This window comes from Salmo salar, chromosome 05, assembly GCF_965601325.2.
Source record: "Salmo salar chromosome 05, fSalSal1, whole genome shotgun sequence".
Taxonomy (NCBI): Eukaryota; Metazoa; Chordata; class Actinopteri; order Salmoniformes; family Salmonidae; genus Salmo; species Salmo salar.
This window is the reverse complement of record NC_138295.1, coordinates 18,234,702-18,252,435: the sequence shown is the minus strand read 5'-3', so window position 1 is coordinate 18,252,435 and position 17,734 is coordinate 18,234,702. Positions and strand designations below refer to the sequence as shown.

The window sequence follows — 17,734 nt, the reverse complement described above, 5'->3', positions numbered from 1 at the left end:
ATAGCATGGCAACAACACAGCATGGTAGAAACACCACATGACAACAACATGGTAGAAACCCGACATGGTAGCAGCACAAAACATGGTACAAACATTATTGGGCTGTGTGCACAAAGGCAAGGTAGAGACAACAATTCAATTCAAAGGGCTTTATTGGCATGGGAAACACATGTTTACATTGTCAAAGCAAGTGAAATAGATAATAAACAAATGTGAAATAAACAATCAGAAATGAACATTACACTCACAAAAGTTTCAAAGGAATAGAAACATTTAAAATGTAAATTACAGCTATGTACAGTGTTGTAATGATATGCAAAGAGTTAAGTACAAAACGGAAAATAAATAAACATAAATATGGGTTGTATTTACAATGGTGTTTGTTCTTCACTGGTTGCCCTTTTCAACAGGTCAGAAATCTTGCTGCTGTGATGGCACCCTGTGGTATTTCACCTAATAGAAATTTGATATTCATTTTGATATTCATTGTGGATCTGTGTAATCTGAGGGAAATATGTGTCTCTAATATGGTAATACATTTGGCAGGAAGTAAAAATTTTTAAAAAAAAAGGAAGTGCAGCTCAGTTTCCACCTCATTTTGTGGGCAGTGTGCACATAGCCTGTCTTCTTTTGAGAGCCAGTTCTGCCTACGGCGGCCCTACGGCTGCCTCTCTCAATAGCAAGGCTATGCTCACTGAGTCTGTACATTTTTATTTATTTATTTTACCTTTATTTAGCTAGGCAAGTCAGTTAAGAACAAATTCTTATTTTCAATGACGGCCTAGGAACAGTTAGTCAGAGCCTTCCTTAATGTTGGGTCAGTCACAGTGGGCAGGTATTCTGCCACTGTGTACTCTTTGTTTTGGGCCAAATAGCATTCCAGTTTGCTCTGTTGGTTAATTTTTTCCAATGTGTCAGGTAATTATATTTTAGTTTTCTCATGATTTGGTTGGGTCTTATTGTGTTGCTGTCCTGGAGCTCTCTGGGGCCTTGTGTTTGTGAACAGAGCCCCAGGACCAGCTGGCTTAGGGGACTCTTCTGTAGATTAATCTCTCTGTAGGTGATGGCTTTGTTGTTGAAGGTTTGGGAATCGCTTCCTTTTAGGTGGTTGTAGAATTTAACGCCTCTTTTCTGGAAGCTTCGCACAAAGTAGCCACAACTGTCAGTAAGAGTGTCCATGATTGAGTCTTTGAATGAAGAGATGGAGATAAAACTGTTCAGTTTGAGTTTTTTTTGCTACTCGTCCCATTCGCTAGCTGCAGCGAACTGAAAAGAGGAGCGACCCAGGGATGTGTGTGCTTTGGGGACTTTTAACAGAATGTGACTGGCAGAACAGATGTTGTATGTGAAGTATGAGGGCTGCAGTAGGTATCGAAGAGAGAAAGCTTTTCAAAAGAGGGTCTTTAGCTTTTGTTTAGACTGAGACAACAAGTTATTCCATTATCAATCATTGCAGAAATTACAATCATTAAAAAAAAATAGGAAGCAAATTTTTTTCTCTGGATACAAATTCTGTCCATGTTATGTCCATATTGTCACATTAGGCCAACTGACTAGTTTGTGAAACAGATACAAATTGATAAATTGCCGGCATTGCCAACGTCAAGGACAACCCATTGTTTTTTACATTGTATATGAAAACACAAGCATCTGAAAGATGATTATAATGCCCCGGAGTATTATGTTCGGACTATAACGCTTATGTTCAGATTACATAACATGAGTGTGTCATCCATTATAAGCCATCTGAGTGACTACCCCCATCCACCCACCTATCCAACGGTCTCTCTCATTAGTAGGCTACAGCAATCTCACCCACCAGCCGTCTCTCTCGCTTTCTCTCTCCCTCTTTTTCTCTCCTTCTCTCTCCAAATGTCTCTCTCTCTCTTGCTCTCGTTCTCTCTCTCTGTCTGTATGGGGTAGCCTGAAGACGTGGTTACTTCTCTAACCCTGCTGGGTTTCCACTTCACTCAGCATTGAGACGGCTTTACCTCATGCATAGACTTAATCTCAGATTACGCTCAAATCCAGACGACGATACCTGGAACAGCATCGGCGTTATTAGGACGATGATTATGATCTAAATATAGTTGTTGATGTTACTATTGCTGTCACTAATGAGACAGTTGTCTTATACAGTGCATTCTGGAAGTGTTCAGATCCCTTCCCTTTTTCAACATTTTGTTAAGATACAGCCTTATTCTAAAATGTATTACATTTTTCCCCCCTCATCAATCTACACACAAATACCCCATAATTATTGTAGAGCTCCGAGACAGGATGGTGTCGAGGCACAGATCTAAACATTTCTGCAGCATTGAAGGTCCCCAAGAACACAGTGGCCTCCATCATTGATAAATGGAAGAAGTTTGGAACCACCAAGGCTCTTTCTAGAGCTAGCCACCCTGCCAACTGAGCAGTCGGGGGAGAAGGACCTTGGTCAGGGAGGTGACCAACAACCCGATAGTCACTCTGACAGAGTTCTAGAGTTCCTCTGTGGACATGGGAGAAACTTCAAGAAGGACAACCATCTCTGTAGCACTTTACCAATCAGGCCTTTATGGTAGAGTGGCCAGACGGAAGCCACTCCTCAGTAAAGGGCACATGACAGCTCTCTTGGAGTTTGTCAAAAGGCACCTAAAGGACTCTCAGACCATGAGAAACAAGATTATCTGGTTTGATGAAAACAAGATTGAACTCTTTGTTCTGAATGCCAAGCGTCACGTCTGGAGCTTGTGTCGTGGAAAATTGTCTTAAGAACATAATACTCTTACAAGAACTTGTGAATTCAATATAGACTTTAATACAGAGTAGCAAAGCCGAGCCCTTCCATGGAAGGACCCTATTACACACGTAACAGAGCCAAGCCCCTCCATGGAAAAGACTAAATTCTCATATTACAGAGTCCTATCTTTATAGGATGCTGTCTTTGCATAACGTATAGAGTCGCCTCCCTCTATATGAAAATAGCTTCCCTTGACCGTTCTTTACCATTATCTCTTCATATCAGTTGTTGCTTGTTAACGCCCACATCTGACAGCTGTATAGGTTATAATGCTAGCAGGGCCTCCTCATGTGGTACAAAAATAATGCATGCACTGCATGCTCATCCTTTTCTCTGTGCCCCTTTGTCTGGCTATCTTGAGTATTTGGGGCCCTTTCTGCATAACTCAAGTACAGTTGTCAGGTCGCTATGCCTCCCACCGTGGCCTGTTGCTCTACTAGAACCAGATGTCATCTTCTCCTCCTATAGCCAATGTATTTATGTTCTTTCTCCTTCAGCACAGCTGCTTATCTCCCACACTTGCACCATCCCTACTGTGAAGCATGGTGGCGGCAGCATCATGCTGTAGGATGTTTTTCAGCGGCAGGGACTGGGAGACTAGTCAGGATCGAGGGAAAGATGAACGGAGCAAAGTACAGAGAGATCCTTGATGAAAACCTGCTCCAGAGCGCTCAGGACCTCAGATTGGGGCAAAGGGTCACCTTCCAAAAGGACAATGACCATAAGCACACAGCCAAGACAATGCAGGAGTGGCTTCAGGACAAGTCTCTGAATGTCCTTGAGTGGCCCAGCCAGAGGCCAGACTTGAACCTGATTGAACATCTCTGGAGAGACCTGAAAATAGCTGTGCAGTGACGCTCCCCATCCAACCTGACAGAGCTTAAGAGGATCTGCAGAGAAGAATTGGAGAATCTCCTCAAATACAGGTGCCAAGCTTGTAGCGTCATACCCAAGAAGACTTGATGCTGTAATCGCTGCCAAAGGTACTTCAAAAAAGCATTGAGTAAAGGGTCTGAATACTGTTTCATCACATTCGCAGAGGGTGCACCCCCCTATCTACATCGACAGGACCGCAGTGAAGAAAGTGGAAAGCTTCAAGTTCCTTGGCGTACACATCACTGACAAACTGAACTGGACCACCCACACCGACAGTGTGGTGAAAAGGTGCAACAGAACCTCAGGAGGCTGAAGAAATTTGGCTTGTCACCTAAAACCCTCACAAACGTTTACAGAAGCACAATTGAAGCATTCTGTATCACTGCCTGGTACGGCAACTGCACCGCCCGCAACCGCAAGGCTCTCCAGAGGATGGTGCGGTCTGCTCAACGCATTACCGGGGGCAAACTACCTGCCCTCCAGGACACCTACAGCACCCGATGTCACAGGGAGGCCAAAAAGATAATCAAGGACATCAACCAGCCGAGCTACTGCTTGTTCACCCCGTTATCATCCAGAAGGCGAGGTCAGTACAGGTGCATCAAAGCTGGGACCGAGAGACTGAAAAACAGCTTCTATCTCAAGGCCATCAGACTGCTACACAGCCATCACTAGCACATTAGAGGCTGTATATGTATATACTGTTTTCTATACTATTCTACGGTATCTCGTTCACTTAATAATGTTTACATATCTTGCATTACTCATCTCATATGTATATACTGTATTCTATACTATTCTACTGTATCTTAGTCTGTTCCGCTCTGACCTCGCTCATCCATATGTATATAGTCTTAACTCATTCCAACCTAGATTTGTGTGTATTGGGTATATGTTGTGTAATTTGTTAGATATAAATTGTAAGATATTACTGCACTATCGGAGCTAGAAGCACAAGCATTTCGCTATACCCGCAATAACATCTGCTAAGCATGTGTATGTGACAAATAAAATTTGATTTGGATTTGTCTGAATACTTTCCGAACGCACTGTATGTGCCTTGGTCTTCCAGAAAGAGCAGAAATGCCTTCCCAATGTCACACTCAGCCTAATATAGGTCTAGGGGTTCTATACAAATCTATCTGAAGTTTACAATTTCAACTTCATCAAATGCAGGTATCATTGACAAAACCTACACCATTCCTCTACCAACCAGCATCCAAGCAGAGCCATTATTCTAGCCCATTATCTGAGCAAAAACATTCTGGAGTGCTGTCTAAATGCCACAGATCAGTGTTGAAATGGTAGGCCTATGAGCTCCTTCCATGAAAATGCTCATTGTCATCACTGAGGATATTGTTAGTATTTTACTGTATATTTTAGGTCCAGTGTCTCTGTTTTGATTCACAGATGACAGACGCTTCCTGAACAAAACTGCTGGTACGCCCTGCTGCTACGCTGCTCTAGTTGGCTGACTGGATATGTACAGACTGACACATCTAGCAACACCTCCAGGTGTGCTTATGAGGTTAGTCCTGTAAAAGACCTGTCAATCACTCTGTATATTAATACAGGATTACATTCATTGTCAATCACGAACGAACACATACCTATCTGCCACGGACCTTCAAGGTAGCAAGGTGGTCAGTTAGTGGTGTGTAGGAGTGATAGTTTTGACATTTTCTTTTTAACCATTCATTTTTTGCAGCTGCACACTAAAGACAACAGAAACAAAGAGAAAGTATTCTGTGAAATGAAGGCATTGTCTGCATCTTGATAAGAGGATTTCTAACAAACAAGGAGACTATTCAATAATTGACTTTTGTAAAAGGTAAGCTATCAAGCTTTTGTTTGACTACAGGTAAATTAACTTTTACATTGTGTCGTGAAAAAGGCAGGTCACCGAAAGCAGAAAAGAATCAGTGAATCTAATTACCTGTATTTACAGTTCTATCAATCAAGTAACATCCCCAGGCGTGTTTATCTACCTAATGAAGCAATTATTTGACTCAGATTTAAAAACAAAGTTAAACAAACTTTAACAATTAAGATACATTACACAACATTTACTTTAAGTGTGTTTAAATTAACAGCATGAGTTTGCAGCATGAAAACAGTTTCAATAACTTGTATTGGTCCCATCCCCATGGCTGATTCCTCTCATCCTCTCTTACAATAATTGCCCATCTGGAATAAATGAAGTTGATTGAATTGAATTCTGTCCCTCCCTAGATGTTCCCCTGGTCAGCAGTGTTTTCTCTGGAGCCGAAGGTGCCTGGACAGCGTACGGCAGAAGAACTGGTCACCAACACCCTGATGCTGGAGCTGGGTGCCATGGTGAAGCGCACCGAACGTATCCGCCTGGAGAGGGTGACGAAAGAGGGCCGGCGCCGGCGCAGCTCTTCCTCCGCTGACTACAGCTGGCTGGCCACTGCCCCCACCCACCAACCCTACGAGCTGACCCCCCGAGACCTGATAGAACTGCAGGACCTGTGTGCCAGGGTGCCACCGTCTCAGTGTGGCCCTGTCATTGTTAGGTGGGATTTTGTACCTTATCCATGTCAGAGAGTGTACACTACACATATCCTGAATGTCTCAGGTAGATCATGGAAATGGATTCATGATCATTCTCAACAGGTTCTGATGTCTTCAAAGTGAACTTTGTGCCACCTTTTATCAGTATCACGCAAACTCATTTTTGACCTGTGCCCTCTACCCCAGGTTCAGGAATCTGGTGACGGAGATTGAGCCGGAGGTTCACGAGGTGGCTCGTCTGTTCCGCACGGTTCTACGTGACTGTGTGGAGGGAGAAGAGGAGAACGAGGAGATGAGGATGAGGTCAGCCGGCTGGGACAAACAACGCAGCAAGAGCCTCTCCTTTGTATCCTTCCGCTCCAAGTTCCGCCCCGCTCCCTTCAGGGGTGGGGGCCTGGGCGGGTCACGTGGCAACCTGCAGGAGGAGTCGAGCTGGTACGAGGAGGACGAGGTGGAGCAGCAGGAGGGAGCAGCAAACGTGGCGAGAGCGGCCAGGAAGGGGAGGAGCATGAGCATGCCTGATATCACTCCCATCGAACAGAGTGCACTTGGCTGAGGGAGAGAGCGGGAGGGAGGGATGGACTGAGCCACAGTCTTCCCTGTGGCTCAGTTGGTAGAGCATGGTGTGTGCAACGCCAGGGTTGTGGGTTCGATTCCCACGGGGGGCCAGTACAAAAAAAAAAAAAAAATGTATGAAATGTATGCATTCACTACTGTAAGTCGCTCTGGATAAGAGCGTCTGCTAAATGACTAAAATGGAAAAAGAGAATAGGAGATGAGAGATTGATAGGGGAGAAGGTCAAGATGAGATACAACATGTGGACAGCTCACACCTCAGCAGATTTCCACTGACTGTTTAGACATAATGCAGTTACATATGCAAGAGTAGAATTGCAAGCTTAGCCAGCAGATATACAATACTATTTTGTTTTTTTATTGTGAATTACATTTTCCGAATGCGTTAACACTTGAAATGCATGTAAAATGAACTAGAAAATACAGGTCTTATTTTCCAACAGATCCTTGATAATAAATGAAGTTTGTGTGTGGATTACTGTGGGGCCATTACTACTGCATAGCTTAGTTCCAGTCCTTTGGTTGGCATGGTTACTCTATAACAATTCATTATATCAATATTCTATAATCCTCTTACTCAGTAAAGAATTACAGTCCTTTGCACAACTTCCCCATTGTTCTTTTTTAATATGCACTTCTATCCAATACATTAGCACTATTTTCACTTTACACACTGTAGAAGTCAAGGCATTTGGCAAAAAAAAGAGGGAAGAAATAGGAGTGTTTTCTTATTAAAAAAAGTTCTGGTCGGTCATTAAATAATAGCCTGTACATAAACATCTGTCCTCAGTGAGAATGAGAGGAGATGAAGAGAAGAGGACAGTCCCCAATAAAGCAGTGACGTCCAAACGGACAAGTTTGGTAGAGAAAGAGACTTCACTAGTGTACTTTCAGCTCTACATAACCCTGGCATAACCAATGACATGTCACCTGTTTATAACAGATGTTATAACAACCTGTTAATTAGGGTCCCAAATAGCAACCCATTTCCTATTTAGTGTACTACTTTTGTCAATGGCCCGTTGGGCTCTGTTTAAAGTAGTGCACTATATAGGAAATAGATTGCCATTTGGGATGCGGCCATTGGTAACAGTATTCAGACTGACCCCAGCTGACTTGCTGGCAGGTAAACCAGGCAATCTAAACTGTTAGATCTGCAATAACAGTATTAAGTAACTTGTTACAAACTGTTCGGGTCTGACTCGTCACATTGTGTTTATGATTGGGGCTATGAAGGGAATGTCCTCTTCAGTTTAAACCACCTTTAATCCTGTACCGTCATAAAACAGCTTAGACCACAGGTGTCTTGTCACATTTCTTTGAAACTGGAAGTGCCCTTTTGGCAAATAAGAAACATTGAAAGAAAAAGAGAAAGTAAAGCAACAATCATTTCCAATCATGCGTGGCGTGAATGATAGTGAGGGAGAATTGTTCAAGTCTCTCTTTAATAAAACTAGAATAATGAGGAACAAAAATCGAAAGAAATTATTACAATTCAAGAAAACTCCAGTCTGTTGTGTTGGCCCTCATGTCAGAGAGAAAGCTGATGACACCCTGTCTTACAACCAATCAACAATAAGCTACATGAGGGGTAAAGGGAAATCTACCAAGAAACAAAACTAGGTTTGGAGAATCAAACCATTAAATAAGTCATTTTTGATTAAATGTTTAAGATGAATTATTCTCGAAAGTAACAAAGAACAGAATGACAAGTATTCTGTTTATACTATACAAAGCGTGTTCCGATAGCATATCCTTTTCATTAGGGGTATTTCATCAATGTCTGTAGGAACAGAATAGATCTGCTAGGGTCACTTCAGAAACGCTCTCCAAGGCTTTAGGCAGCAGACTACTATCATTTCTTGGGCTGCTGGACCTCAAGTCCCAAACCGTTCAATAACACTCCACCTGTCCCATTGTCCTGTTGCTGTGGCAACCCCTCGTCTCAGCCCAACCTTTCCCATTGTCTTATGTCAGATAGCATGACTCCGTCCGAACTACTGGTCAAGGGACTAACGTTTCATAGGAGTGAAGCAACCTGCCAAAAGACAATGAACTTTTCCATCTCCCTCTTCTTCAACCTCCACTTCTTTATCTATCATTTCTCCCTGCTCAGGCGAGGAAGACCACAAAGACGATGAAGAACACGATGAGGACGAGGAAGATCTTGACCATGAGCCAGCGGTTGGAGGACACAGACTGGAAGTACTTGAGGATCTCCGTGTGAGCCATGTCCACGTTGAGCTGAGTGTCCTCCACGTTAGCATCAATCCTAGATGGGAGAGGAGACACACATAGGGCTTGAGAGACACACCGGGCTGTGCTCGAGCATCTCAAAGTTTCTCCCCTCCTCCCCTCTACACCGCATCTCTTTCTCCCTCAGCTCCTCTTTCCCTCGTCCACCTTGTTTCCCTGCTTCCCCATCATACTGCTCTCCTCCCCCTCCCTCACCTCTGTACAGTCTCCTCCTGCTCCTTCACCATGTGAGCCAGCTGCTGGAAGATAGAGCCCAGCTCTACGATGGTGCTCTCAATGTTCTGCATGGTGTCTGCACGGCTCTGGATGTACGAGTCCTACACCACAGAGAAACAACATTATACTAACACAATGACACACACACACACACAATACAGGTGATAAGAAAGTGTTTGTACCTGCTCATCAATGAGCTGGAGCTGCAGAGGGTTAGAATGGTTGTCCATGTCGATGGCCACCTCAGCCCCCATACTCCTGGACTCATCCTGCATCAACACTGAACTCTCTGGCAGAGGAGAGAGAAACGATAGTCAGTCAGAAGGAAGAGAAAATAAAGTTCTGTGATTGGAATTCACAGAGACATTTGTGAAGTTATCTGGTGTAGGAATTAGAGGCTGAAGGTGAGGTAAACGTGGTGGGTTTTCTTACTAAAGTTGTTGGCGTGGAGAGGAGAAGAGACATGACGCTGAGAGAACTGTTCTCTCCTGTCCTTCTGCTGCTTCAGGTTCTAGAGAAAGAAGATGAGAATGATATAGGCAACCTACAATTACGAGGATTCTTGAGGTTTAATGGAAGAAAGTTCTAGAGTGACAAAGTTCCAGTGAATCTTACCTCTGTTCTTACTTCTAGAACCGACTTGAAGTCATTGGACATAGATGCCAGTTTGGACTGCAACAAAACAAAAACAAGGAGTTGTTGATTTTATAAAGCCTCAGGTTTCATATGGCTACATCATTTTACTCATCCACATCAGTTCCATAATGCAGTAGAAAAGCACTGGCAGTCAGACCTGCAGGGAGACGACGATGGTGTTGGAATGGGTCTGGATGTGTCTGCCACTGGGTGCTCCACGTGAACGGATCAGATCCTGCAGCTGGGCAATCTGCTTGTTCAGGCTGTTAATGTCCTGCGAGGGGAATAGTGGGAGACAGGCGGAGGGAGTCAAACAGGGCACTGCAGTGTAACACAGACTGCGCCCACTCAAACAGCTAGGTCTGTCACTCGCCTAGAGATTCCACCTGACTGACTGGTCATCGTGTTTGCGATTTATAGTTCATAACGAGAAACAGCCGACGGCTTTTCCTGTATCGGTGTCAATTCAAACAAACAAAAAATCTCACCTGCTTGATGATGTAGGTTAACTCTTCAATCTCCACTGCCTTGTCATCAAATAGAGATCTTCTTTTAGCCACTGGAAAAAGGTCAAAACAGACATATCCAGAACTATAGAAAAATGCAGAGTTTTTCCAAATAGCCATTTGTCACATAAATATTGAAACATAAATATTGACATATACTTACAAATAGTGAGTTTCTCTAGTTTAGCAAATGTATTACTCAAGTCCTTCCCTATTCTCCTGGAGGGGTTCAAAACAACACAAGATTGGCATCACAGTGATAGGCCTAAACATGAACACAGTGAAAAGGAACTGCTAGTGCATGTACATACGCAGAATGTAAAGTATGTCCTTCTGTAAAATGATAAGACAACAGAAAAGAACAGCCTGCATTCCAGAGAGATCATGCAGAACTACAATGTGATTAAAACACCATGGAGAACTTCAGATCAGACACAGGTGCCAACTACACCCCTGAGTGGATTAACTGTGTAATGTGAGCACGTTGGCTGGCAGTGGGACTCACTTGGCCATGAGGGTGAAGTCACTGCGTTGCTTCAGAGCACTGAGGGCTGGCTTGGTGTGCTGAACACCATTCTGCAGAGAGAGAGAATGAGAAAGAGGGATTCAAAGAGACACATCATCTGTGACAGATTACAAGAGGGGGAATGAATAGGTTCCTCCATCTCCCATAGGTTGTGTTTCAGATGGCTATTTCAACATCACTGCCCCTGCCTCTCCCCAGTGGCGACACGTCATTTAGTGCAGAGCCCCACCTGTTTTCAGCCCCGCATTTTTAGGTAAAAAAAAAAGTGTGTCACTCATGGAACAGTACGGCATCGCCAATTCTAAGATTAGAGTTATATTAGAAGTGCCCATCTGGCTTCCCGTGTGGAGCAGTGATCTAAGGCACTGCATCGCAGTGCTAGCTGTGCCACTAGAAATCCTGGTTCGAGTCCAGTCTCTATCTCAGCCAGCCAGCCACGACCGGGAGACCCATGGGGCGGCGCACAATTGTCCCAGCATCATCCGGGTTAGGGGAGTGTTTGGCCGGCAGGGATGTTCTTGTCCCATCAAGCTCTAGCAACTCGTGGCGGGCCAGGCGCAATGCACGCTGACACGGTCGCCAGGAGTACTGTGTTTCCTCCGACACATTGGTGTGGCTGGCTTCCGGGCTAAGCAGGCATTGTGCCAAGAAGCAGTGTCGCTTGACTGGGTTTCGGAGGACGCACGGCTCTCCACCTTCGCCTGTCTCTCAAGTCCGTACGGGAGTTGCAGCGATGAGACAAGACTAACTACCAATTGGATACCACAAAATTGGGGAGAAAAAGGGGTAAAAGTAACAAATAGAAAAAATAAGTGCCCATCCAAGGAGGCTCAAGGTCATTTGCCACAGATAGAATGACATCACGTTAAACCTACAGTAGCTTTGATTGGACTGTCAACATCATACTTTCAAAATCTTAGCTAGCAGTCGTCACCATGAAGCAAGTCGACAATCAAATCCTTTTCCATCCTTGTCATATGAAGAGAAAGTATAGATAAAACGTCTCGGTGCTCATCGGCCACTAACAGACAACAAGTTGGAAGTCGCAAATTCAACAATGAGTGGTTTGGGAAGGAATCAGTGGCTAACTGAGTTCAAGACAACTGAGAACTCAGGGGAAAACACGTTTTGAACAGTCATTCAACTCGGAATTGTAAATCCAGCATCTTTCTCTTTGATGACAAAATTTGCCCACGAAGGACCGCCAGGCCACTTTCCTGTTCAAGCACATCACAACAACGTGAGTACAAACATTACTTATGCTGCTTCATAAATTATGTAGGATGAAAGAGAGATATGTAAACTGTAGCTAAGAAAGTAATACTAAGTGTATGTTGTGTAGTAAGCTGTTATTACCCCATGTGCCTCATCCTAATCATTTGGTCTATTTTCACCAACGCGGTATTGTAAACCCATCGTTCGCAGCCGGTGTGTGCCTGTTTGCCAAAAACCTATTGAAGAGAAATGTAATCATCGAATATTGTAAGAGCTTTCATTGTCTGTTTATATGTAAGGTCCATGTTCTGAATTCTGTCGTTGTACATTTCAAAAGTGCTGAACAAAAAGTTATATTGACTACGTCCGTCGTCTCTCGCTCATTAATGTCTTAATCGAAATTATGGATTGCCTCTTATCTGCTTGTCGTCCCCTATTGCCATAGTTTGCACATCTCAATTGTCAGTAGAAAGCACATTTGTTTAAGCAAGTCAGCATTATCAGCTATGTTTTTTTTTTTTAAAGGCAGTAAATGAGGCTGAATGAACTGTTTCGCTGCCAGACAAGGCTTCACTGTTAGCCAGGTGTAGCAGTGGTGAGATGTTGGGACTGCTGTTGGGACAGCTTTATGTCCCAATATTAGAACCAGGAACAGATATAGCCCTTGGTTCACTCCAGACCTGACTGGCCTTGACCAGCACAAAAACATATTGTGGTGTACTGCATTAGCATCGAATATCCCCCGCAATATGCAACTTTTCAGGGAAGTTAGGAACCAACATACACAGGCAGTTAGGAAAGCAAAGGCTAGCTTTTTCAAACAGAAATGTGCATCCTGTAGCACAAACTCCAAAAAAGTTCTGGGACACTAAAGTCCATGGAGAATAAGAGCACCTCCTCCCAGCTGCCCACTGCACTGAGGATAGGAAACACTGTCACCACCGATAAATTCAAAATAATTGAGAATTTCAATAAGCATTTTTCTACAGCTGGCCATGCTTTCCACCTGGCTACCCCTACCCCGCTCAACAGCCGTGCACCCCCCCACAGAAACTTGCCCAAGCCTCCCCAATTTCTCCTTCACCCAAATCCAGATAGCTGATGTTCTGAAAGAGCTGCAAAATCTGGACCCGTACAAATCAGCTGGGCTAGACAATCTGGACCCTCTCTTTCTAAAATTATCCGCCGCAATTGTTGCAACCCCTATTACTAGTCTGTTCAACCTCTCTTTCGTATCATCTGAGATCCCCAAAGACTGGAAAGCTGTCACGGTCATCCCCCTCTTCAAAGGGGGAGACACTCTAGACCCAAACTGTTACAGACCTATATCTATCCTACCCTGCCTTTCTAAGGTCTTCGAACAGATCACCGACCATTTCGAATCCCACCGTACCTTCTCCGCTATGCAATCTGGTTTCCGAGCTGGTCATGGGTGCACCTCAGCCACGCTCAAGGTCCATCGATAAAAGACAATACTGTGCAGCCATATTCATCGACCTGGCCAAGGCTTTCGACTCTGTCAATCACCACATTCTTATCGGCAGACTCAACAGCCTTGGTTTCTCAAATGACTGCCTCACCTGGTTCACCAACTACTTCTCAGACAGAGTTCAGTGTGTCAAATCGGAGGGCCTGTTGTCCGGACCTCTGGCAGTCTCTATGGGGGTGCCACAGGGTGCAATTCTCGGGCCGACTCTTTTCTCTGTATATATCAATGATGTCGCTCTTGCTGCTGGTGATTCTCTGGTCCACTTCTACGCAGACGACACCATTCTGTATACTTCTGGCCCTTCTTTGGACACTTATCTAACCTCCAGACGAGCTCAAATGCCATACAACATTCTTTCTGTAGCCTCCAACTGCTCTTAAATGCAAGTGAAACTAAATGCATGCTCTTCAACAGATCGCTGCCCGCACCTGCCTGCCCGTCCAGCATCACTACTCTGGACGGTTCTGACTTAGAATATATAGACAACTACAAATACCTAGGTGTCTGGTTAGACTAAACTCTCCTTCCAGACTCACATTAAGCATCTCCAATCCAAAATTAAATCTAGAATCGGCTTCCTATTTCGCAATAAAGCCTCCTTCACTCATGCTGCCAAACATACCCTCATAAAACGGACTATTCTACCGATCCTTGACTTTGGCGATGTCATTTACAAAATAGCCTCCAACACTCCACTCAGCAAATTGGATGCAGTCTATAACAGTGCCATCCGTTTTGTCACCAAAGCCCCATATACTGCCCACCACTGTGACCTGTATGCTCTTGTTGGCTGGCCCTCGCTTCATATTCGTCGCCAAACCCACAGGCTCCAGGTCATCTAGAAATCTTTGCTAGGTAAAGCCCTGCCTTAGCTCACTGGTCACCATAGCAGCACCCATAGCACGCGCTCCAGCAGGTATATTTCACTGGTCACCCCCAAAGCCAATTCCTACTTTGGCCACCTTTCCTTCCAGTTCTCTGTTGCCAATGACTGGAACGAATTGCAAAAAAATTATCACTTAAGCTGGAGACTCATATCTCCCTCACTAACTTTAAGTATCAGCTGTCAGAGCAGCTTACCGATCATTGCACCTGTACACAGCCAATCTGCAAATAGCCCACCCAACTACCTCATCCCCATATTGTTATTTTTTCTCCCCTTCTCCTTTGCACCCCAGTATCTCTACTTGCACATTCATCTTCTGCACATCTATCACTCCAGTGTTTAATTGCTCAATTGTAATTACCTCGCCACTATGGCCTATTTATTGCCTTACCTCCCTAATCTTACCTCATTTGCACACACAGTATATAGACTTTTCTATTGTGTTATTGACTGTAGGTTTGTTTATTCCTTGTGTAACTCAGTGTTGTTGTTTGTGTCGCACTGCTTTGCTTTATCTTGTCCAGGTCGCAGTTGTAAATGAGAACTTGTTCTCAACTGGTCTACCTGGTTAAATAACGGTGAAGAAAGAAAAAATAATAATAATGTAGGCCCTAACAGTTTGTGGGCACCGTTTGTCACCGTTATAGTGCAATTAATGTATTGTTTAGTGTTGTGGCTTTGCTGGCATGCATCCCCCACCAAGATTTACATGCTAAAATCGCCACTGCCTCTCCCATACCTACATACCTGTCTGCTCTGTAGGGATTTGCAGGCGGACTGGAACTCGTTGGTTCGATCCCTGCACGTCATCCTGCCGCCTGTATATCACCAGCCTGCACTGGGCACGCCAAGGAGGAAGGGTCTGACGTCTGAAAGATCTCGGTAGTGTACTATAGACCGGTCCGTGCTCCGTGGAAACAGTCACTACACCTGATGTCAACTCCTAACTGCGAGGTGTCAATCCGTGTCCAATGATGCACACGGTCATTCTCAATGTATCTGTAATATGATAGGAGCAACATAACCAAATTAATTCAAGTGACAGTTTGCTAGGTTGTCGTGCCACCTAACTAGCTATCAATACGTTGTCTCAATTCCCCCAACAAATCGGAGCTTGGCCAATTTGTTTAGCAATCAAGCCCCCATTTATGTGTCTAGCTAGTAACAAGTAAGCTAATGTTAGCAAAGCCATCATTACCACGGCAACACAAACTGAAACGAAATGCTACCAGACATCTTATCTGACAGTGATGAAATATACAATTATAGCTAGCTAGATATCTGTTGTCATTTAAATGTTCTTAGGTACTGAGCTATTTAGTTATGCCAAGCTAATGTTGACTAACTAACGTTAGCTAGTTTTAAAGAGCCGACTCCATCCCAGCTGATTTTTAGCTAACCCGAGAGACGTGGCTTGAATGTTTTGTTTGAATAAAGAAAACTCATCACCACGCCAATCAAATGTGTATATATATAGGTTCCCTCGATAAACGTGATCAGTTTCGACTTACTATTAGCAAAATTCCACAAGAATTCACAGATCGTTCGATGTTTTTACCAAGCCGGGACTGAAAGTTTAAATCCGGGTCATTTCCGGATCCTGACGTCATTGCCACGTCCACCACTGCTTAAATGAAATATGTCAGAGAAAGGAGTCACCACATACCACCAGATGTCGCCATATCTTATGTTTTCTAACATATATGTCAACTTGTGCAGCTTTCAAGTCAACTGGACTGTATTCAATTATGCGTGGATAGTGAAGCGCATACAGAGTAGAAGGTTGATGTTTATTGTCACGAGTCTTGTCCTGGAGGCAGAAAGAAGCGATTTCCCATTACATAGGTCAACTGCAAAGTCAAAATTGGTTATATTGTAAAAATTCATGAAAATAAAAATGTTGTTTAGGCATTAGGGTTAGCAGTGTGGTCAGACTTTGTGGCTGTGCCAGCTACTGACAACTCTGCAGAGCTGCCTCCAGAACAAGATTCATAACCAAAAACGCTAACCTGCTTTAGAGTATAGTAGAGATAACCGTGATTACTAAACTCCAGAATGTGAGTGGGAAAGGGAGGTAGAGAGACAGAGCGAAGGTAAGCTACACAAATGAATACAGGTAGAGAGATAACATCCAGGACTTGCTCAGATCTCATTCTATACCTACTGGCTCCCACATCCTTACCTCAACAAGAGCTGGCATGTTCAGACCACAACTATGCCCTCACCTATCTTCTCCCTATCTTCAATTCTCACCTTTCTATTCCCACTCAATCGGTCTTCCTATAGCCTGTTCTCTTTCCACCTGAACACCACTTCTGTGAAAAAACAACATACGTTCTCTGATAATGCATAAATTAACAATATCTGTGCATTTGAGGGCATTCGCATTTTACAATGTCTCAAATTTATGCCATTGCCATAAATCTTTCAATGGCTTCTATGTTGTCTGAAATGATAAAGAATTATCAAAGCACCACAGAGATGCATGTTTCCGTAACAGATAACAGCTTGTTTTTACATGCGTCACAGGGGACTTTAAACAACATTAATTTTCCTGTCAGAGAGAGACATGGCTGGCCATAGTCAACACATGCACATTGCTCTCTCTCTCTCTCTCTCTCTCTCTCTCTCTCTCTCTCTCTCTCTCTCTCTCTCTCTCTCTCTCTCTCTCTCTCGCTCTCTCTCTCAATTCAATTGTTAAATTCAAGGGCTTTATTGGCATGGGAAACATATAATAACATGCCAAAGCAAGTGAATTAGGTAATAAACAAAAGTGAAAAACAAAAAAAATGTGCAGTATACATTACACTCACAGAAGTTCCAAAAGAATAAAGACATTTCAAATGTCATATTAGGTCTATATACAGTGTTGTAACAACATGCAAATAGTTAAAGTACAAAAGGGAAAATAAATAAACATAAATATGGGTTGTATTTACAATGGTGTTTGTTCTTCACTGGTTGCTCTTTTCTTGTGGCAATAGGTCACACATATTGCTGCTGTGATGGAACACTGTGGTATTTCACCCAGTAGATATGGGAGTTCATCAAAAATTGGGTTTGTTTTCAAATTTTTTGTGGATCTGTGTAATCTGAGGGAAATGTGTGTCTCTAATATGGTCATACATTTGGCAGGAGGTTTGGAAGTGCAGCTCAAGTCAAAGCTTTCCTTAGGTTTGGGTCAGTCACAGTGGTCAGGTATTCTGCCACTGTGTACTCTCTGTTTAGGGCC

At 43.6% G+C, this 17,734-nt stretch overlaps 2 protein-coding genes across 2 annotated transcripts; one reads left to right on the top strand and one right to left on the bottom strand.

Annotated features, from left to right (window-relative positions):
* Positions 1 to 5,170: 5,170 nt before the first annotated feature.
* Positions 5,171 to 7,245, top strand: zgc:162144 (RD3 domain-containing protein). Its single transcript, XM_014199009.3, has 3 exons — positions 5,171 to 5,492; positions 5,894 to 6,198; positions 6,383 to 7,245. The coding sequence occupies exons 2-3, from the start codon at positions 5,894 to 5,896 to the stop codon at positions 6,750 to 6,752; spliced, it is 675 nt and encodes a 224-aa protein (XP_014054484.2). The 5' UTR covers positions 5,171 to 5,492; the 3' UTR covers positions 6,753 to 7,245.
* Positions 7,246 to 7,379: 134 nt separating this feature from the next.
* On the bottom strand, positions 7,380 to 16,125 carry stx5a (syntaxin 5A). Its single transcript, XM_014198961.3, has 11 exons — positions 16,014 to 16,125; positions 15,250 to 15,501; positions 10,892 to 10,962; positions 10,550 to 10,605; positions 10,369 to 10,439; positions 10,038 to 10,154; positions 9,860 to 9,916; positions 9,677 to 9,755; positions 9,427 to 9,533; positions 9,224 to 9,345; positions 7,380 to 9,044 (listed from the first exon to the last, which is right to left on the bottom strand). Exons 2-11 carry the CDS (start codon positions 15,310 to 15,312, stop codon positions 8,885 to 8,887), a joined length of 903 nt encoding a protein of 300 aa, XP_014054436.1. The 5' UTR covers positions 15,313 to 15,501; positions 16,014 to 16,125; the 3' UTR covers positions 7,380 to 8,884.
* Between the last annotated feature and the right edge of the window lie 1,609 nt (positions 16,126 to 17,734).

What these genes read in the sequence shown, in the direction of transcription:
- zgc:162144 (XM_014199009.3), top strand. Translation starts at nt 5,894, where the DNA reads ATGTTCCCCTGGTCAGCAGTGTTTTCTCTGGAGCCGAAGGTGCCTGGA. An exon ending in TGTGGCCCTGTCATTGTTAG is followed by an intron (nt 6,199 to 6,382) that starts GTGGGATTTTGT and finishes CCTCTACCCCAG; the next exon opens with GTTCAGGAATCTGGTGACGG.
- stx5a (XM_014198961.3), bottom strand. Translation starts at nt 15,312, where the DNA reads ATGACGTGCAGGGATCGAACCAACGAGTTCCAGTCCGCCTGCAAATCC. An exon ending in TAACCTACATCATCAAGCAG is followed by an intron (nt 10,155 to 10,368) that starts GTGAGATTTTTT and finishes TTCCCCTCGCAG; the next exon opens with GACATTAACAGCCTGAACAA. An exon ending in CCATCGTCGTCTCCCTGCAG is followed by an intron (nt 9,917 to 10,037) that starts GTCTGACTGCCA and finishes GTTTTGTTGCAG; the next exon opens with TCCAAACTGGCATCTATGTC.